Source organism: Emys orbicularis, chromosome 9, assembly GCF_028017835.1.
Source record: "Emys orbicularis isolate rEmyOrb1 chromosome 9, rEmyOrb1.hap1, whole genome shotgun sequence".
Classification (NCBI taxonomy): domain Eukaryota; kingdom Metazoa; phylum Chordata; order Testudines; family Emydidae; genus Emys; species Emys orbicularis.
Window position 1 is genome coordinate 52,961 of NC_088691.1, and position 22,870 is coordinate 75,830.

The 22,870-nt window shown below is 44.7% G+C and overlaps 1 protein-coding gene across 1 annotated transcript in view; it reads right to left on the reverse strand.

The window, feature by feature from the left end:
• The window catches only part of GCNA (germ cell nuclear acidic peptidase), a 49,967-nt gene that overhangs the window by 22,109 nt on the left and 4,988 nt on the right, over positions 1 to 22,870 (reverse strand). The window contains exons 3-7 of the mRNA XM_065411459.1: positions 13,562 to 13,608; positions 13,104 to 13,166; positions 11,744 to 11,818; positions 10,514 to 10,969; positions 3,302 to 3,467 (exon numbers count right to left, since the gene is read on the reverse strand). Of these exons, the coding sequence (XP_065267531.1) occupies positions 3,302 to 3,467; positions 10,514 to 10,969; positions 11,744 to 11,818; positions 13,104 to 13,166; positions 13,562 to 13,608 (807 nt within the window). The remainder of the gene's footprint in view (positions 1 to 3,301; positions 3,468 to 10,513; positions 10,970 to 11,743; positions 11,819 to 13,103; positions 13,167 to 13,561; positions 13,609 to 22,870) is intronic.

Sequence of the window (22,870 nt, forward strand, 5' to 3'; positions counted from 1 at the left end):
AGGAAAGAAGCCAGTGAACGTGAGGACAGGAGGGACCAATGTGAGGACAGGAGGGACGCTCGAGATGAGAGGTGGCGGCAGGAAGATCAGAGGAGGCAGGATGCAACGCTGGGGCTGCTGCGTGAGCAAACAGACATGCTCCGGCGTCTGGTGGAGCTTCAGGAACGGCAGCAGGATAACAGAGTGCCGCTACAGCCCCTGTATAACCCCCCTCACCATGTTCCATAGCCTCCTCACCCAGACGTGTAAGAACGCGGGGGGGGGGGGGGGCGAGGCTCCGTACACCTTCCCATTCCACCCCAGTGGACAGCCCAAGCAAAAGGCTGTCATTTTTTTAACCTTTTTTTACTGGCCTTTTCCTTCCCGCCGATCCTCCTCCCAAACCCCACCTGGGTTCCCTCCCTCTTTTTATAATCTATTAATAAAGAATAAATGATTTTTAAACGATAGTGACTTTATTTGGTTTGAAAGCAAGCTGGGGGAAGGGGGAGGGTGGGTTCCTTACAGAGAATGAGTCAATAAAGGGGGCGGGTTTTCATGAAGGAGAAACAAACATATTTCACACTGTAGCCTGGCCAGTCATGAAACTGGTTTTCAAAGCTTCTCTGATGCACAGCGCTTCCTGGTGTGCTCTTCTAATCGCCCTGGTGTCTGGCTGCGCATAATCAGCAGCCAGGCGATTTGCCTCAGCCTCCCACCCCGCCATAAAGGTCTCCCCCTTACTTTCACAGAGATTGTGGAGCACACAGCAAGCAGAAATAACAATGGGGAGATTGGTTTGGCTGAGGTCTGAGCGAGTCAGTAACGATCGCCAGCGACCTTTTAAACGGCCAAATGCACATTCTACCACCATTCTGCACTTGCTCAGCCTGTAGTTGAACAGCTCCTGACTCCTGTCCAGGCTGCCTGTGTATGGCTTCATGAGCCATGGCATTAAGGGGTAGGCTGGGTCCCCAAGAATAACTATTGGCATTTCAACATCCCCAACGGTTATTTTCTGGTCCGGGAAGTAAGTCCCTTGCTGCAGCCCTTTAAACAGAGTAGTGTTCCTGAAGACGCGAGCGTCATGAACCCTTCCCGGCCAGCCCACGTTGATGTTGGTGAAACGTCCCTTGTGATCCACAAGTGCTTGCAGCACCATTGAAAAGTACCCCTTGCGGTTTATGTACTGGGTACCCTGGTGCTCCGGTGCCAAGATAGGGATATGGGTTCCATCTATCGCCCCACCACAGTTAGGGAATCCCATTGCAGCAAAGCCATCCACTATGACCTGCACATTTCCCAGAGTCACTACCTTTCGTAGCAGCACCTGAGTGATTGCTTTGGCTACTTGCATCACAGCAGCCCCCACAGTAGATTTGCCCACTCCAAATTGATTCCCGACTGACCGGTAGCTGTCTGGCGTTGCAAGCTTCCACAGGGCTATCGCCACTCGCTTCTCAACTGTGGGGGCTGCTCTCATCTTGGTATTCTGGCGTTTCAGGGCAGGGGACAGCAAGTGACAAAGTTCCATGAAAGTGCCCTTACGCATGCGAAAGTTCCGCAGCCACTGGGAATCATCCCACACCTGCAACACTATGCGGTCCCACCAGTCTGTGCTTGTTTCCCTTGCCCAGAATCGGCGTTCCATGGATAGAACCTGCCCCATTAACAACATGATCTCCAAAGCACCGGGGCCCGCGGTTTGAGAGAATTCTGTGTCCGTGTCCACGTCCATGTCCTCATCACGCTTGTCGCTGCGCTGCCGCCGCCGCCTCCTCGCCTCGTTTTTCTGGTCCTGGCTCAGCATAAACTCCACGAGAACGCGCGAGGTGTTTACAATGTTCATGACTGCTGTCTGGAGCTGAGCGGGCTCCATGCTTGCCGTGGTATGGAGTCTGCAGTGTTCACCCAGGAAAAAAGGCGCGAAATGGTTGTCTGCTGTCCGTTGCTTTCATGCAGGGAGGGAGGGAGGGGTGAGGCTGTACCCAGAACCACCTGCGACAATGTTTTTTGTCCCATCAGGCACTGGGATCTCAACCCAGAATTCCAATGGGCGGAGGAGACTGCGGGAACTATGGGATAGCTACCCACAGTGCAACGCTCCAGAAATCGACGCTAGCCCCGGTACATGGACGCACACCGCCGAATTAATGTGCTTAGTGTGGCCGCATACATTCGACTTTATACAATCTGTTTCCCAAATTCGAATTATATAAATTCGGATTAATCCCGTAGTGTAGACATACCCTCAGGCGCCACCAACCCTACGCCCTTCTCAGTTCCTTCTTGCTGACAACTCCGACAGAGGGACAGGAGGGTGGGTAATGGAATGGATATGAGCAACACATCTCAAAGAACAAAGTTACGAAAGGTAAGTAACATAACTTTTTTCTTCTTTGAGTGCTTACTCATGTTGATTCCATTCTAAGTGACTCACAAGCAGTAGCCCTGGAGGTGGGCTTGGAGTTCACGGTCGTGCAGCTTGCAACACTGCCTTACCGAAGCCAGCATCATCTTGGGCCTGCAGGGTAAGTGCATAATGAGACGTAAACGTGTGGATGGATGACGAGGCAGCGGACCTGCAGATATCTTGAATAGGCACTTGGGCCAGGAATGCCACCGCCGAGGCTTGCGCCCTAGTTGAGTGGGTGGTTACAATTATTGGTGGAGGCACTTTTGCCAGATCATAGCAGAAAAGGATGCAGGAAGCGATCCAGGATGAAATTATCTGGGTAGACACTGGAAGACCTTTCATCCTGTCCGCCACCGCGACAAACAACTGCGTCGGCTTACAGAACGGCTTGGTCCTTTCGATATAAAAGGCTAGGGCTCTCCTGACGTCCAGAGAGTGCAATTTGCTCTCTTCTTCCAACTTATGAGGTTTTGGAAAGAAGAAAGGAGAGAACCACTAACCACTTCCTAGGCAAAGGGAAAAAGGTGCTCCAACCAACCGTCATGGGTGGTAAGAAGGAACTGAGAGGGCGTAGGCCTGGCGGCACCTAATATACTGACGCATGAATGCGGCACTCCAGGGGGCACCACTGCCGACCCTACTGATACCAATAAGGCAAAAATCTCTGATGACCATGCATGTGGGCGTGCATATACCTAGAATGGAATCGACATGAGCAAGCACTCAAAGAAGAACAAGCTTTGTAGTTTTATGTTAACTGCAGAGCAAGCACTTTTGTAGCCTGACAAATTTCCAGAGTGCTAATCTACATGACAGCAGTGCTTTGCCTCTAACCTCACCAGCATTTCCTGACCCATTTGTTATACTCATAGGAGACAGTAAAAGATGGAGAAGAGAAAGACCTACCTTTCCTCTGTATCTGATGAATGTACACAATAGACTGATTCGCTCTTAGGAACCTTCAGAGAAGGCATTTCTTTAGATGAAGAGGATTCTGACTTTGGTGTCACGATTCTCTCTTTCTTAACAGAGTGTTGTGCACTGTCACAAGGAGGCTTGAAGTTTCCCTGTTCTGCAAGTACAAACCAAAAGATTAAACAACCAATTTAACCAAATATCATGAAGTTCCAGCAACGAATACAGAATATAGAGACTGGCAACAGGACCACAAACCACTACACAGTAAACTGTGCATTCCTCACTCAATATGCCCACCTTCAGAGGTGTCTGGGTATATTCACAAGATTGCCTTCAAAACACCAAAGTAGTTTAAAGGTTGACAAACATGATATAACTGTCTCAATAACTAGAGCTCCTCTACTACTGCCAAAAATATTACTTGGTATATTTATATTCTTTAGAAAAATTACTTCAGTATCAGAAAAATCTTCTTTGATCTGCAGAACATTAACATAGTTCAAATCAGATGCAAAAAGCAGTTTGTAATCTTCTCTCTCTCTCTCTCTCTCTCTCTCTCACACACACACACACACCCCCACCATTAAAATGGAGTTAGGACAAAAGCAGGCATCAGAAACTTAAAAATAATAGACAACAGACGCAACTATCCCAAAACCAAGGTGTTATAGACCCAGGATATTCTGATTAAAAGTTACACTTAACAGTAAACCAAACAGGTTATGGAAGTGCACAGGTAATGCACTCAAACAATCTGAATTCTGACCTCTAGAGAAGCCATGGAATAACAATGTGATTATGTTTAAAACATTTTAGAGCTTGTGGTGCCAGATTAGATGAAAAATCGTTGCTTACCTTGCAGCAGGTATTATGTATTCCACCCTTAGTGTGCATATGCCCATGTGCTTGACTTCAGATTCTTTTGGCCAGCAGTAGCCATTGGGTCTGTCCCTGTGCCCTGAGTGTCTTCATGTCTCCTCCACCCACAGGCATAAAGGGCAGAGTGGGGTCAGTTGTGTCAGTTGCTTTGCCCAATACAGGATTTAGAAGGTATAGGACTTTGCAAAAGCATGAAAAAAGGGCAGGTTGTGGAATACACATGGCCAACATCTTGAAGAACAACAGTTACTGTAAGGAAAGTAACTTTTTCCTTCTGAGTGCTTGTCCACATATATTCCATTCTTGAAAGCAGTGACTGATATAAAGGTGGTGGTCATTCAGATCTACTTAAATAAGGATTGCAACACAGCTCTACCAAAATGGGCATCAGATTTAGATGCCTCTTAAAAAGAATGTTTAGTAACTGGATGTGCTGATCCCCAAGATGCTGCTTTACAAATTTCAGAGACCTGAAGAAGAGCTCTGTGTAAGGAAAGAAAAAGGTCCTGAATTTTTTTCTGATCACCCTTAGAATCAGAGGGATTAGAGGGTATGCATACATCACCCCTGGAGTCCACAGTATGAGGAATGCATCTGCTCAAGATACGGGGGTTCCAATCCGCTCTCAAAGAAAGGTTTGACACTGTGCTTTTCCATGGCAAACAAGTTTATGTTTGGATGACCCCAGTCACAAAATACTCTTTGAATGATGGAGTCTTGATCACTGTCAGAAAACTGTCCGAGGATCCAACAATATATATTGTAATCCTAGCAGATGAAGAGTTATGACTGTTACTTGCTGAAGTTTCACAGGTGAATCACCTCCTGGCATAAAGGAGAAATCTGGCTAATCCCTGTCTGTTTATGTAAACAGCACTGTGGTAATGCCTGCCATTACCGAAACTGTCTTCCTTTCATTCAACGCAAGACATGTCACACATGCTAGGTAGACTGCTCTGAGTTCTAATATGTTGATGTACAGGTGACTATCTCACACACCCACAGTTCTTAGCCCTTGTGATGGTTCAAATGAGCTCCCTATCCCAGATTGAAAGCATCTGTTACAAATATGTTTGTGGATAGAGCTGGAGAAAATGGAACATTCTTACAAACTGCATCTGGGTTCTTCCACCAATTTAACAATATGACAGCTTCTTGTGGAATCTGAACTGGCATGTCTAGGTGATGTCTCCTTAGGCAACAGGTGGATTTCAACCACCCTTGCAAATAATGGAGGCACAGTCTGGCATCTCGAATCACAAATGTGGAGAGACCATATGGCCTAACATTCTTATCAGCATATGTGGGTTTCTCTGACTGGTTTATGGTCTGACACAGTGTCAAACTTGATTCAGATAGAGTCTGCGAAGAGTTACACAGGGATCTCACAAAACTGGGTGAATGGGCAACACAATGGTGATGAAATTCAATGTTGATAAATGCAAAGTAATGCACATTGGAAAACAATCCCAACTAACTGTATAAAATGACAGGGTCTAAATTAGCTGTTACCACTCAAGAAAGATCTTGGAGTCATTGTGGATAATTCTCTGAAAACATCCACGCAACGTGCAGTGGAAGTAAAAAAGCTAACAGAATGTTGGGAATCATTAGGAAAGGGATAAATAAAAAGACAGAAAATATAATGCCTCTATATAAATCCATGGTACGCCCACATCTTGAATACTGCATGCAGATCTGGTTGCCCCATCTCAAAAAAGGAATTGGAAAAGGTACAGAAAAGGGCAACAAAAATGATTAGGGGTATGCAACAGCTTCCATATGAGGAGATATTAATAAGACTGGGACTTTTCAGCTTGGAAAAGAGACGACTAAGGGGGGATATGATAGAGGTCTATAAAATCGTGACTGGTGTGGAGAAAGTAAATAAGTGTTATTTACTCCTCCTCATAACACAAGAACTAGGGGTCACCAAATTAAATTAATAGGCAGCAGGTTTAAAGCAAAAGGAAGTATTTCTTCACACAACACACAGTCAACCTGTACAACTCTTTGCCAGAGAATATTGTGAAGGCCAAGACTATTACAAGGCTCAAAAAATAACTACGGAAGTTCATGGACGATAGGTCCATCAATGGCTATTAGCCAGGATGGGCAGGGATGCTGTCCCTAGCCTCTGTTTGCCAGAAGCTGGGAATGGGCGACAGGGAATGGATCACTTGATTATCTGTTCTGTTCATTCCCTCTGAAGCACCTGGCATTGGCCACTGTCGGGAGACAGGATACTGGGCTAGATGGACCTTTGGTTTGACCAGTATGCCGTTCTTATGGCTAGCAGAACCCCTATAAATTTTATCTTCTGAATCAGCACTAATGAAGATTTCTTTGTTGATACTGAGCTCCAAAGCAGCAAAGGTCTGTACAAAGTGACATGTACTGTTTGTGACTTGCTGAGAAGAATTTAATCTAATCACATCAGCCACACCATCAGGGGCTCGTTCACCTGCACATCTACCAATGTGATATATGCCATCATGTGACAGCAATGCCCCTCCGCCATGTACATTGGCCAAACCGGACAGTCTCTACGCAAAAGAATAAATGGACATAAATCAGACGTCAAGAATTATAACATTCAAAAAACCAGTCGGAGAACACTTCAACCTCCCTGGACGCTCAATTACAGACCTAAAAGTCGCAATTCTTCAACAACAAAAACTTCAAAAACAGACTCCAACAAGATAGATAGAAATTCCATGCTTGAATAATATGAGTATAGCAGTAGGAATATACTACTGACCAGGATGGTGATGGTGATTGTGAAATGCTTAGGGTGATTAGGCTATAAAAATAGAGTTTCAATAATAATAGGGAATTTCAACTATCCTCATACTGACTGGGTGAATGTCACCTCAGGATGGGGTGCAGAGATAAAATTTCTAGACATCATTAATGACTGCTTCTTGGAGCAACTCGTCCTAGAACCCACAAGGGGAGAGGTAAAGAATCCAGCGGAGGGCAACAAAAATGATTAGGGGGCTGGAGCACATGACTTATGAGGAGAGGCTGAGGGAACTGGGATTGTTTAGTCTGCAGAAGAGAAGAATGAGGGGGGATTCGATAGCTGCTTTCAACTACCTGAAAGGGAGTTCCAAAGAGGATGGATCTAGACTGTTCTCAGTGGTACCTGATGACAGAACAAGGAGTAATGGTCTCAAGTTGCAGTTGGGGAGGTTTAGGTTGGATATTAGGAAAAACTTTTTCACTACGAGGGTGGTGAAGCACTGGAATGGGTTACCTAGGGAGGTGGTGGAATCTCCTTAGAGGTTTTTAAGGTCAGGCTTGACAAAGCCCTGGCTGGGATGATTTAGTTGGGGATTGGTCCTGCTTTGAGCAGGGGGTTGGACTAGATGACCTCCTGAGGTGAAGGTCACCCTGGTCATTTGTCCAATCTTCCACTTCTTGTAAGCTTCTTTTTTGCGTTTAAGGTCAGCAAGGATTTCACTGTTAAGCCAAGCTGGTCGCCTGCCATATTTACTGTTCGTTCTACACATTGGGATGTTTTTTTCCTGCAACCTCAATAAGGATTCTTTAAAATACAGCCAGCTCTCCTGGACTCCTTTCCCCCTCATGTTATTCTCCCAGGGGATCCTGCCCATCAGTTCCCTGAGGGAGTCAAAGTCTGCTTTTCTGAAGTCCACGGATTCGTCTCCCCATACAGCGATCAGATCCTGTACCTCACATTCAGTCCACGCTGGAGCTCTTTTGTGATTCTGGGACTCCATCATGGTCACCTCTGCTGATGAGATCTGCACTCACCTGCAGATTGCCACGCTGGCCAAACAGGAAATGAGATTCAAAAATTCACGGGCCTTTTCCTGTCTACCTGGCCAGTGCATCTGAGTTGAGAGCGCTGTCCAGAGCGGTCACAATGGAGCACTCTGGGATAGCTCCCGGAGGCCAATACCGTCAAATTGCGACCACACTACCCCAAATTCGACCCGGCAAGGTTGATTTCAGCGCTAATCCCCTCGTCGGGGGAGGAGTACAGAAATCAATTTTAAGAGCCCTTTAAGTCGAAAAAAATGGCTTAGTTGTGTGGACAGGTGCAGGGTTAAATCGATGTAACGCTGCTAAATTCGACCCAAACTCGTAGTGTAGACCAGGGCTAAGTAGTATTATTACATGGGACTTTAATCTAGGTGTGGGTTCTTTAACCCAAGGATTCATTAACCCCTTCAAGAATCTTTGTACTATATCATGGCTAAATGAAGTCTTTGCTCAATTAAGCTGTGTGAGCTGGAGATGGCTGCAAGATGTACTTTTACTGACAATATGAGAGAGGCCCAGGAATTTCAAATGAACTATGTATTCAGGTATAGAGTGAACAGCAGCTGAAGCTGGGTTATGTTAATGGCAGGTGCCCACAAAGAACATTTTCCACTTATGATCATAACAAAGGCAAGTTGACCGTTTCCTGAAGTTTAATAGAATCCTCTGTACCTTCCCTCCACCCCCACAAACAGACCAGATACAGATCTGTCAAAGTCCTATGGAGTGGAGACAGGAGCGCCGCCAGCTTTTCTGACGCCCTAGGCGGCGGAAGGTCCCGCCGCCGAAATACCGCCGTGGTCACCGCCCCCCAAACTGTAGTGCCCTAGGCGACCGCCTAGGTCGCCTAATGGGTTGCGCCGGCCCTGAGTGGAGAGAGTCTAGAAATACAACCTCTTCTAGGTCAATAGGTCTGGAATTGCAGAGAGACACCGATAAATCCTTTGTGATAGGAACAGAAGATCTGAGAACTACTGTTGTCTCACTCAGGCCCCCCAAATTAGAATAATTTTGGCTTGGTCTTGTTTGATTTTCCTAAGAACTCTATGAATTAGAGGAATTGTGCGTAGAACAAAGAAGTCTTACTCCCTATTCTAAAAGAAAACACCTTCAAGATGAACTGGTTGCCTGTCCTATTTTGGAGCTCAACATTTGACATTTGGAGATGTGTCTTGTTGCAAACAGGTCTGTTTCCAGATACATCCACAGTATGTTTGCTACCAAGTTCTTGAGCAACTACTTCTGCTGATCATGTAGGTTTCTGCTCATCAATCTGCAAGTATGTAGGCAGAAAGCTATAGAATCAATGTAGTGTACTATGCACCACTCCCACAGAACTATAACCTTTCTGTCCATCTGGCTGAAATGTGGTCCCCCCAGCTTGTAGTAGTAGTATCAGTAAGTACTTGAACCACTCTGCCCTGTGATTGGGGAGAAAGGACCCTATATGAATAGACAGCAATAGAAATACTAACTACATCCAAAGATTTGACAAGCTCTTCCAGTTGACAAATAAAGGAGACTGTTCCCTCAGTACTCAAGAGCGTGTAGCAGATCCAAACGAGACCATGCTAGTGCAAGAAGTTTCCCTTCAACTATTTTGGGAGAAGGCTCCTTTTGTGGCTGCCTTTCTTCAGCCCTTTTAAATTCAGGGTAATACCTAAGAGAAGGCCAATATGACTGCATTGCTCGTGGTGGCACCTCCAATCTTGCCAGTATCCTCTAGAGAATTCCCCATCATAGCCCCTGGGTGAGAGAGGCTGATCTTGTGTGCCATTTGCCTTTATCTGTTAACTTTAAGGGTATACTGCAGATATCTATTTTAAGGGCTTTTGAAGAGGAGAGGGTATAGATTTGCTTAAGTTATAGTTGGTTAATAATAAGCGGGTAAGTTCTGATTTGTGAATTCTTGACAAAACTAAAAATACATCTTGAAACAAAAGCATCTTAGAACACAGAATAGGTGCAGAATTATAACTCTAAATAACTGTACAGCTTAACACCTGATCTTTAATATCTGACTGCTCTAATTTAAATAATGACAGGTTTCAGAGTAGCAGCCGTGTTAGTCTGTATCTGCATAAAGAACAGGAGCCACAAGTACTCCTGTTCTAATTTAAAGGAGTTTAATTATCATTTAAATGAATTTTGAATGTCAATTCCTGTCATACTTGTAGGAAACTGATTTTCATTTTTTAGTTAGCTTTGATTTTGTTGAAAGTTTAAAATGAAATTCCAAACTAAAAATCTATTACTGAAGCTTAAAATTTATTATAACTATGAAAATAATGGACAAAAATAAAGAATTTTAGTTCCTTGATAATTTAAATTTAGGGGAACTACAATTCTCCGCATGCTCATTTCATTGACATGTCTGAACATTCTGCAAAAATGAGTCATAAGTCCTGTTTATGTCAGAAGTGCAACACATTTTTAAAACTATGCAGTTAATACTGCCAGCCATTTGCACAAGATACTTCATGAATAAATATGATTAAGAATACAGAAATAAAGAATGACTTCTCCTACCTGTGGTGGCTGATTGGGATAGAGTGGTTTTGTTTGAAATTAAACTTGGAGTCAGTGGTATGCTTCGCTTCTTTACCCGCTCTATTAAAGATTCAAATTCATCCTCTGAGCTGTCTGGCCCTAATGCTGCACTATGTCGTAGTGCCATGGTCTGCGTGTTGTTCCGTGCACACTCTTCCCAATCTCTTTCTTTCCCATCAAGAGATGAATTTGGACTATATTTGGAAATATCAAACTCTTTCTGTTTTTGTGAAGGAGTTTGAGGTGTGTGTTGCAGGTTGTCCTTCAAGCCCCTCGCTTCCATTTCTTGGCAGTGGTCAGACCATGTACTTTTTATGAAAACAGAATCATCATGTTTACTGTCACTTAAAATCTCTGGATACAGCCATTCCTGAGAGTAAGTGTTTTCCTTTCTAGAAGTCACTGGCTTCTTCTGGGTCTGAACATTCTTCACTGCTACAATTCAAAAAGAAAAATTCAAAGACTTCAGAGACTTCAGCATTTATGTTTTAATGCAAGTTAATCAGATCCTTTGGAAAACATGAAAACACCAGGCAGAGAAAGGAATCTTAGCAACTTCCTCCAACCCATGCTCATTCACACCTAGGATCACACTACTTCCAATTGCACTGCAGACGATAAACAATCAAAAAGGTATGTATGTGGGGTCTACATTGTGCCAGCAAAAGGGGTTTAAGTCAGTCTGATACAAGATAAGAATAGCTACAGAACACTTTATTACAGCCACTCTTTCTGATAAAAGAAAGCTTCTGCAGTTATGCACACATAAGAGTTTGTATTTAGCTGATTATATGGTCAATTTTAGGTCTTAAATATGCAGCATGTGAAAGGGAAATGAGAGAAGACTTGCCTTTGGCAGCTGGATTTTCTTATAAGTAAAAGATTCAAATATGGAAAGGATTTTAAAGAGTACCACAAGTGAAGATATTGATATCCCAGTGTTAAAACAAGCATAACAGGAAGGAAGAGGAAAAAGGGAAGGATCATATGGAGGAATGGGAAATTGAGAATGAGGAAGGAGAGAATTAATCCAGCAAAAAGCGAACAGAATTGAACCTGTCCTGTTATCTTACCTTAAAAGGGACCAAACTTTTCCAAAGCTATGTCTGTGCTCTTCCTAAAGAAGAATTGTGAGCTCTGAACAATAAGCATTCTTTCTCCACCCAGCTAAAACTCTTGTCCCCTCTTTGTTGCTGGATGGCTACTTACCCTTCTTGCTTGTCTCATTCTTTCTTGTAAAATCGGAGAAGTCTTCCCTGGAGTCAACGATGATTTCATTCAAACCGTAGAGAAACAATAAAATGAGGCAAAGGAAGCCAGGGATGATTTTTGTCTTGATATAGGTAAAGCTGACAATAAAGCAGTCTGGTACAGTGTTCTAATTTATTCACTGGAAACATCCATTACTACCAAAGAACTCTCTCAATGTAACTTTTCGTTGTCAGTTACATTTTGTCAGTATTTTATCATTAAACTTCTAAGCAAAAGACAGAACTCCATTTCAAGAATCATGGGCTATTTTGTAAGTTCAGTGCTACAGTAGGATGAGAACATGCTTGCAAACTAAATTCAGATATTGAAATAGACCATTATCCCTCATTCTTGTTACTGGATAAAATGATACAGATAGGGAACCTTAAAGACAGAATTTATAAAATTCTGTTTAGAAATCACACTGTTGACCAAAAAAGTTGCCTTTAATGTGAAAGATGCAAAGCTGTCAGTACTGTTAAATCCTTGATCCATAAAAATCCACAGAGTACAGGCTGCCACATTGCAAACCTAATCTGCCTCATTCCTAATCTGCAGGAATCACTTCAACTGGTAAAAAGGGAGTTCTGTTTCCATGAATCATTCAACACTTGGTGCCTCCGCCAAAACTGCCAACTATGGGAATAATTAGTACCAGAGACAACAAAGATTGCGTGTTATGGACATCTCCTCTCCAAAACTCACCAAGACCAAGTCATTTCACATAGTGGTCTAATGACTGTCAGACAATAACTGTAAATCCAAACCTACTTAGCAGTGAAACCTGGTGACAGAGGTGAAAGGTTCCATTTGAGCATGGGGTTGGACTAGATGACCTCCTGAGGTCTCTTCCAACCCTAATCTTCTATGATTCTATTATATCCCACTACAAGCTATACAGTGCTCCAAAACAACAACAAAATAGTGAGATATGTGCCTCCAAATAACAATACTTCACATTCATGTAATGTTTTACATTTTAAAAGTGCTGTAAAAACTTTAGTTTTAAAAACAGCCTTATGAGTTATTAATCTTCATTTTACAGTGGGAAAACTAAGGCACAGGGAAGAGAAGCAATGTGACCAAGGCCACACTTGGAATGAGCAGCAGAGCCAGGATTAGAACTCAGAATGTTGACTTCTAAGCCTGTGCCTAATCCTCCAGACAATGACGATACCCTATGCAAATGAGAGAGGATCTAATTCATTTTTCCATATTCAAAATAACTCATTAATGGGACATTTTGGCTGCCATGGATTAGACAAAAAAAGTCTCTCTCTGACTAACTATAGACAATTCAATAATTCCAGGACCCACCTGCTATTTTGTTTCTTAGAGACTTGATGTGCTAGGAATTTTGGAGTCTTCATTCTAGATAAAACTAAATCAGAATGTGAGAGAATTACATTACAGGAAATTTATTTTAGCTTTCTAAAAGTGATCCCATTCCATGCCTTAAGGGCATATATAGACAAAAATTGTTACAACTTTTATATTACCAATAGTATCCAAATGTCTCTAGAACAAGGACCCTACTTAATCTCACAATTAAAATTCTCAGCTCTTCAGAGCAGAAGCAGCTCTTTGGCTACCCTCTCCCTCATCATTCAACCCTTGCCATGCCTTAAGACTTGGGAGAAAGAATAGGCTTTGCAACAAAGATTCACTGTAAAAAGGTATTCCAGAAGGAATTCATATTCTTGCAGCCATGAGGAATACATCCTCTCTACACTCATTGAGAAAGCAAGATTAACATTCTAACCACTCTTTACTTACATATTTCAAATTCTTCATCACTACTGGAAGAAAAGGGCAGAAGAGAGCTGCAAAATAAAGCACAAAACAGATGTGAGGAAGACAGTCACTTCAGAGGCGAGGAAGTTACTCACCTTGTGCAAGAACGATGGCTCTTCGAGATGTCACCCTATGGAAGCTCCACTGTAGGTGTTATCTGCACCCCAGAGCCTCTAATCAGAGATTTTAGGTAGCTGTGTCCTTTCAGCCTGAACATGCATCTCCCTTCCTTGAGGCTAACTAGTGCTGTGCAGGCGAACCACCCTCAGAGGTTCCTTCTCTACTGCAGAGCCCCTTGGTAAGAACTCCGAAGTAGAGGGGAGGAGGGCGAGTTGTGGAGCACCCATAGGGACACACATCTTGAAGAACCATTCTTACTGCACAAGATGAGTAACTTCCTCTTCTTCTTTGAGTAGTGTCCCTATGGGTGCTCCACTGTAGGCGACTCCACAGCAATATCCCCCATGGAGGGGTGGGGCTTCGGACTGGAATCTGTTACGGATGATAGTATTGTGGAGCCAAAGATGGCATCAAGGCATCTCCCAGGTAATTGTGTAGTGATCTGCAAAAGTATGGGCAGAAGCCTCGGTCGCTGCCCTACAGATTTCTGAGATGGGGACATCTTTAACAAACATGAGCTATATGAAAATGGATCTTGTGGAGTGCATGTGGATCCCTGATGGAGGCAGCAGGTTATGTGCAAGGGGTAACAGTGGGTAATGCAGCTGGAGACCCATTTGGAAGAGTATTTCCGCAAATGAAAGGAAGAGTTTGGGAGACTTACTAAAGTCCTTAGTCCTTTCCAGATAAAACTCCAAAGCTCTCCTAATGTCCAGCATATGCAGTGTTACCTCCCTGTTGTCAGAATGTGGTTTAGGAAAAAATATGGGGAGGTGAATTAGTTGGTTCATATGAAAGGAGGACGCTACTGTGACACCCTGGCACCCCCTTATTCACCACTGTCGTATAATTAGGGTATGTTTTGCACAAAGTATGTCTTGTGAGGTATCATTGTATAAGTCTTGATCTGCTAGACATTAATAGCTCGTTGGATTGTATGTGCTATCATCCTATGTGAAGTTATGAAGTTTGGCTATGTATGTGTTACTGAAACGCGTTGTTAGGTTGAAAACACCCACAAGCAGCTTTTCAGGTACAACAGTAAAAAGCCCAAAACAATGTTAATAGCTTATTCAGGAAATGCACACAAGCACAAGGATTACCCCAGGAACTGTGTACAATAGAAACCTCTCAGAGACAGCACTACACAGGTCACAGCAAAAGAGCTTTCCAGCAAGTGGGAAGAAGATATAAAAGGGGGAAATGATATCATGAAGGTACCTCACTCTCTCTACAACACATCTGGAAACACCTGAGCAACAAAGACTGAACTGGGGGAAGGGATGGTCCCAGGCTAAAGAGATTTCTAGCCCGTGTATGAAAACCCGGAAAATCCAAGCTGCAAAGCAATGGCAGCTTGTGCCATAAGAATCTGCCAGCCTGTTTATCACTCAAGGTGAGAATTTGTTAATTCATATCCTACCTATCTAGTATGTTAAGCTCAGTTTGTGATCTTGTTTATTTATTAGATAATCTGCTTTGATCTGTTTGCTATCACTTAAAATCGATCTTTTTGTAGTTAATAAACTTATTTTATGTTTTAATCCAAACCAGTGTACGTTTGACTAAGATGTCAGGGGAAAATCTCAGCTTGGTTACCACAAGTGTGCATGGTCCTCTTCACACAGAGAGAGGTGGACCGGGCCCATATACTGGCCAGATTTGACCAGGGCAGGGCGGTACTGCTCTGGAGTCCTAGGCTGGTAGGCTGGTGGTTAGAAAGCTTGCATGTAACAGCAGCTGGGTGTGTCCCTATCTGTGTGAATGCTGGTGAAAATGCAAGCTTGGAGGGCTTTGCAGCTTGTCACAGCAGCACAGTGTGAGAGGTAGCCCAGACTTGTGGGTCAGAGGGCTCAGTGGTACCCCAGTTCCAGGTGGCACCCTGGGGGAACCCATCACAGCTACCTTAGGGAGGAACTTGGGTTGTGGCCTCAAGGTGACTTTCTCTTTAAAGAAGACAGTGAATGGCGGGTGTGTCATCAACGCTGCTATTTCCCCCATCCTTCGTGCTGAGGTAATGGCCACTAGAAATGCTGTCTTCATGGAGAGGTGTAAGAGAGCAGTGGCCACAGGCTCAAAGGATGGTCTAGTCAAAGTTCTTGGAACTAGACTGAGGGAATAGGTGGTCTGACATGTGGGAAGAGGTTTCCCATGCCCTTAAGGAATCTGTGTGTCATTGGGTGGGTGAATGCTGAGCATCCATCCACTGGATGGTAGAAGGCTGTTATAGCCGCTAGATGTACCTTAAGTGAGCTAAGAGAGAGCCCAGACCTTTTGAGGTCTAGAATATAATCTAAAATTAATGGGAGGGAGGGAGGAAGATGTGGGGTCCACTTGTTTGGAATTGCACCAAATTTGGAATTGTTTCCATTTTTAAGGTAAGAACGAGTCGCTGATTTCCTACTGGGTAGTAACACCTCTTTTACCTCCTTGGAGTATTTGCTCTCTAAATGTTGGAATCAAAAAGAAGCCAAGCCTGGAGCCAGAGTATCCGTACATTGGGGTGAAGGATTCATTTTGGGAGAGCAGATAAGGAAGGGGCTGAAGAAGAATCAGAGGACATACTACTAGTTGTGCAAGGTATGGGTACCAAACTTGTCTTGGCTAGGAAGGGGAAATCAGTATAACTTTCGCTTTCTCTCTCCGTTTCTTTAACAGGACCTTGGATGTCAGAGGGAATGGGGGAAAGGCGTACAATAGATCCCTGCCCCATGGGAAGATGAGAGCATCCCCCAGGGACTGTTTCCCTAATCCAGCCCTAGAACAGTAGTGGAGAAATTTCTTGTTCCAGTAAGGAGCAAAACAGATCTATTGTCGGGGTCCCCCATAGGTCCAATATGGCGTGAAGCACTGTTGGATTCATTTCCCATTCATGATTGTGGGAGAAGTTCTGACAGACTGTCGGCTGTCACATTTTGTATTCCTGGTAGGTAAGCCGCTGAAATGAGCATATTGTGGAAGATGCACCAATTCCGAAGTTTCAGTGCTTCCATGCAAAGGGAGGGTGATCTGGCGCCCTCTAGGCAGTTTATGTAAAACATGCAGATTATATTGTCCATCATGACTTTCGTGTTAGTATCCCTGATGAAAGGGAGAAAGTGTGCACAGGCGTTTCTGATGGCTCTTAACTCTAAAAGATTGATATGGAGAACTGGTTCCAAGGGAGACCACTTGCCCTGGACTTTCCGGTTGTTTAGATGGGCTCCCCAGCCTAGTAGAGAGGAGTCTGTTGTTAGAATCAATGTTGGTGGGGGTTGTGCGAATGGAACGTCTGAATGGATGTTGGGTGGTTCTTTCCACCAGTCTAGGGATTTTTTGACCTTGGAGGGCATTGACAACGGCTAGTTTAGGGCATCCATGTTCAGGAAGTAAACAGATCTGAGCCACATCTCCAAACATCTCATGAAAAACTGGGCATGTGGGGTCACAAAGGTGCATGCTGCCATGTGCCCAAGAAGCTGGAGGCAATTCCTGGCCATTGTTTGTGGGCTAGGCTGGACTGTCTCTATGAGACTCTTCAGGGTCTTTGATTTGTGCAGCGGGAGGAACGCCCTCACTTGCACTACATTGAGTTCGGCACCAATGAACTCCAGGGGCTCAAGGTCAATTTCTGGGTGTTGAGCTGCAGACACAGCTGTGCAAATATGTGCATAGTTGTCTCGGAAGGAATGAGCCTCAAGAAGGCAGTCGTTGAGGTATGGGTAGATGACAATACCTAATATTTGTAGGTGCGCTGCTACAATGGAGAGGACCTTGGAAAATAACCTAAGTGTGGACAAGAGGCCGAATGGGAGCACTCTGAACTGATAGCGGTCCTGCCAAAATGTAAGTCGGAGGAATCTCCTGTGACACAGTCAGATTGAGATGTGGAAGTAGGAATCTTGTAGATCAAGGGCTGAAAACCAATCTCCTTGCTCCAGAGACGGAATAATGGCTGCTGGTGTGACCATCTTTAACTTTTGTGCCTTCATGTATCTGTTTTGTGCCCTTAGATCTAGTATGGGCCTTCAACCTCCCTTTAACTTGGGAATCAGGAAATAGCTGAAGAGGGACGGGGAGGATCATGAAGTGGATGGAGTAGCCCTTTGAAATAATTCCCAAGGCCCACTTCTTGGAGGTGATGTTTTCCCAACTCTGGAGGAAACGAGTCAGGCGACTTCCGAATGGGCATGGAGAGTCCGTATCCAGCAGCTGATCTTGTCACAAGGAGTGGCGGCTCGGGGCCTTGACCAAGGAGTCAAAATGGTGCTTAGAGGACGAGGGTTGAGCGGCCAAGGATCGGGGAGCCAATGAATATAAGAATGGCCATACTGGGTCAGACCAAAGGTCCATCCAGCCCAGTATCCTGTCTTCTGACAGTGACCAATGCCAGATGCCCCAGAGGGAGTGAACCTAACAGGTAATGATCAAGTGATCTCTCTCCTGCCATTCATCTCCACCCTCTGACAAACAGAGGCTAGGGACACCATTCCTTACCTATCCTGGCTAATAGCCATTAATGGACTTAACCTCCATGAATTTATCTAGTTCTCTTTTAAACCCTGTTATAGTCCTAGCCTTCACAACCTCCTCAGGCAAGGAGTTCCACAGGTTGACCATGCGCTGTGTGAAGAACTTCCTTTTATTTGTTTTAAACCTGCTGCCCATTAATTTCATCTGGTGGCCCCTAGTTCTTATATATTATGGGAACAAGTAAATAACTTTTCCTTATTCACTTTCTCCACATCACTCATGATTTTATATACCTCTATCATATCCCTCCTTAGTCTCCTCTTTTCCAAGCTGAAAAGTCCTAGCCTCTTTAATCTCTCCTCATATGGGACCCATTCCAAACCCCTAATCATTTTAGTTGCCCTTCTCTGAACCTTTTCTAATGCCAGTATATCTTTTTTGAGATGAGGAGACCACATCTGTACACAGTATTCAAGATGTGGGCATACCATGGATTTATATAAGGGCAATAAGATATTCTCCATCTTATCCTCTATCCCTTTTTTAATGATTCCTAACATCCTGTTTGCTTTTTTGACCGCCGCTGCACACTGCGTGGACGTCTTCAGAGAACTATCCACGATGACTCCAAGATCTCTTTCCTGATTAGTTGTAGCTAAATTAGCCTCCATCATATTGTATGTATAGTTGGGGTTATTTTTTCCAATGTGCATTACTTTACATTCATCCACATTAAATTTCATTTGCCATTTTGTTGCCCAATCACTTAGGTTTGTGAGATCTTTTTGAAGTTCTTCCCAGTCTGCTTTGGTCTTAACTATCTTGAGCAGTTTAGTATCAGCTGCAAACTTTGCCACCTCACTGTTTACCCCTTTCTCCAGATCATTTATGAATAAGTTAAATAGGATCGTCCTAGGACTGACCCTTGGGGAACACCACTAGTTACCCCTCTCCATTCTGAAAATTTACCATTTATTCCTACCCTTTGTTCCCTGTCTTTTAACCAGTTCTCAATCCATGAAAGGATCTTCCCTCTTATCCCATGACAACTTAATTTATGTAAGAGCCTTTGGTGAGGGACCTTGTGAAAGGCTTTCTGAAAATCTAAGTACACTATGTCCACTGAATCCCCCTTTTCCACATGTTTGTTGACCCCTTCAAAGAACTCTAATAGATTAAGTATCAGTTCTGTTAGTCTTAAAGGTGCCACAGGACCCTCTGTTGCTTTCTAATAGATTAGTAAGACATGATTTCCCTTTACAGAAACCATGTTGACTTTTGCCCAACAATTTACGTTCTTCTATGTGTCTGAAAATTTTATTCTTTACGATTGGTCGCGCAAACCCCTGACCAGCACTTCAAAATTGTTGTTTGTTACCCGATGGCGGGAAGTAATTTGTTGCGCCTGGTTTTGCCTGCGCCTAGGAGGTCTGTTGCGGTTTCTCCCAGTGTCATAGGGTCTGGACTGGGGTCGGTGATATTGTGCGCCTGGCCTCTGATAAGGTTGATACCGTGGTCTCCCGGGGATGAATGGGTATATGCCCAATGTGCGCAAAGTGGCTCTAGAGTCTTTCATAGTGTGAAGGACTTAAACTCTTTGACAAAGATTTTTTTTTTTTTTTTTTAAAAGGGGAGATCCTCCACTTTGGACTGCAAATCTTTGGGGATACCGGATGCCGAGTGCCAGGAAGACCGGCTCATCACCACTGCAGTGGCAGTGGTGCGGGCTGCTGGATCAGCCATGTCCATGGATGCTTGTAGTGCCGTCCTAGACACCAACTGACCTTCAACGAGGACTAACTTGAAGTCCGCTCTCCTGTCCTCCGGTATATGGGAGGCAAATCAAAGAGCTTGTTGTAGTTGTCATGGTCATAGCTTGCAAGGAGGGCGGAATAATTTGCAATTCTAAATTGTAGAGTAGAAGAGGTATAAACCTTGCGGTCCAGGAGGTCAAGGCATTTGAGGTCCTTGTCCTGCAGAGTGGGCCGGTAGTGTGGCTGCTTTATTCTCTGCGTCGCTGCATCCACAATAGAATTGGGTTGTGGGTGGGAAAATAAGAAATCAACATCCCCCGCGGGCACGTAGTATTTATGTTCAGCTTTCTTGCATGTTAGTGGAATGGAGGCAGGGATCTGCCAAAGAGTATCAGCTGGTTCTAGGAGAGCTTTGTTTATGGGTAGGCAGGAGCTGGTAAATCTTGGAAGGGTTCATGGCCCATGTCTTCAGGACGGGGTTCAGGAGCTCTAGGTGTTGATAGAGCTGGGGATATAGGCGTAGGACGAGCTTGCAGTCTGGTAGAAGGGGTGCAAGGAGGAGCGGTGGCAGGAGCCGAGCATAGGTACCACTGAGGCCAGGTAGGAAAAGTTGGGTCCCGGCCACTGGGGGACAAAGTAGGGAAACTGAGGCTGATTCTTATGATGCCCCATGTCTTGGGGTATGTATGGCTCCGGTGGAGGGGAAGACTCAGGCAGGGAGAACTCTGTCTGCTGCTGTGTGCTGTTCTCACTATCAGTGAAAGTATCCAGATCAGGTGGTGAGAGCTGCTGTTCAAACAGTGAGTGCTCCGTGTCTAGGAGCGGAGAGTCAGGCTCAGGGGCCACAGAGATATCCTGCTGGTGCAGGAATTGTTGCTGCTCCCTAGGCTGGTGTGCTGCAGAACGTGAAGTGTGAGCGGCAGCCCGGAGTGATTTTAGTTTCACTTTTGCAGGAGCCGAGAGCCGGTGCCGACATTCTTGTTGGCACTGGGGTGGAACCCATTGTCAGCACCGGGTCCATTGTCGGTGCCGGGGGTACCAGTGCCGAGGAGAGCTTCCCACTGCAGGAAGTCGGGTCCCTGCTTTTCAGCCCCGTGTGAGTTGCTTGTGAAGTGCAGGGGCGGTCAGAGTTGCCTGCTTTCGGTGCTGACAGCACCAAGGGTAAAGACCCTGTGGAAGTTCTTTTACTCTTTTGAGTGTCTCTGACATTAGGGCTTTCTGCCTCTTCGCGCGAGAGGGTGAAGCTGAGCTCCCGGTCGGTTCTGACCTGGCAGGGGAGCCTGAGGGAGAGGGTTTACTGCTCTTCTCCATAGGCGGCTGCAGAGCTTCTTGCCTCTTCGCGTGAGAGGGTGAAGCCATGCTCCCAATTGGTTCGGACCTGGCTGGGGAGCGTGAGAGAGAGGGTTTGCCATTGCCCATCTCCAGAGGCGGCGGCAGGGATTTCTGCATGAGAAGCATTTTCAGCCGCAGGTCCCTGTCATGACGAGCCCTAGTTTTGAGACTCGTGCAGTGGACACACTTGGCAGGGACGTGTGTCTCACCGAGGCACTTCACACAATGTGAGTGTCCATCGGACCTTGGCATAAAGTCCCGACAGGAAGCACATTTCTTGAATCCTGAAGCCCCTGGCATTATTGCGCTACGAATGCCAGGGGAGAGTCTCTCAGCGGGAGACAAAGTAAAAAAAAACAAACAAAAAAACTTTTTTCTTCAAAACTAAGTAACTATTCTAAAGGAAGGGAAACAACTGGGAAGTTACTAACTATTTCTAGGTTCTTTGTAATTGTTTCCTTCAGAAACCAGGGAAGAGGATCAGCACTGCCCCGAGTCCCGTCTTCAGCCGAGGCTAGTTGAGAAGGAACTGAGGGGGGTGCGGGACGCGTGCCCTCAGGCAGACCCTAACGATGCCACGAGGCAGCAGCTGAGCACGTGCGTCCCGACCAGGCACTGCTACCGAAGTTCTCCGATCAACCGCACTGGGATGCACCATCACCTAGAGTGAAGCACTCACAAGGACAGCACTTGAAGAAGAATTGAAGGCGGTTCACCAGAGCAGAGCTAGTTAGCCTCGAGGAAGGATGGGTGCACGTGTGGGCCCAACGTACACTGCTATCTAGAATCTCTGATTAGAGGGACAGGGGTGCTGACACACCTTCAGTGGAGCACTCATAAGGACACTCCTCGAAGAAGAACCGATGGGCAAACACTACACAGATCAAGATCACAACTCGTCAGAAAATTTCAGTTTAAATTTTTGACAGATATTCTGCAATTTTTTTTCTCCTTTCAATCAGCTCCAATCAGTTATTTACATTTCAAGTGGATTAAGAACTCCAACTGCTTATTTCTGAAGCTATAGAAAGAGAAAATGTTTCAAAGAAGATTTCAATATGGTTTAAGGGAAAATTTAATGTCAATCTCAGAAACCCTGCCAACATATGATAAGCTAAAAATTCAACCTGCTGCACACAAGAAGTCATAAGAAAGAACCAGGACCTCTTTGGGGAAGAGTGGTCTCTATACCATCTTCTCCTAAACAGTAGGATGAGACATCCCCCAACCAGACAGCGCAATAGTCCAGGGTCCTCTGAGACAAATTTAAAAAAAATAAAATAAAACCTCAACTAGAACCAGCAGTTAACCCAGTGGCATCCCCAAGCAAAACTCATCTTCCACAGTAACATCAGCTTCTGGCAAAAGCTTGAGTAAACAGATAAGCCTTATTATACATCCTGACGGTTAACATACCCAGGCTATTATGGAACAAGGATGGGGAGAATAGGTTCAAAAGCCAAGTACCTCTTTTTGAGAAAAAGAGTAGAACATTCTCTAAGCAAGGGAGGTCCTGCTTGAATGCCTCTGCTGATCATAACTATGGCAGTATGACATACAAAATGGTAAATGACTGCCTAGGAAGGAGTAATGCGGAAAGTGATCGGGGGGGTCACAGTGGACCATAAGCTAA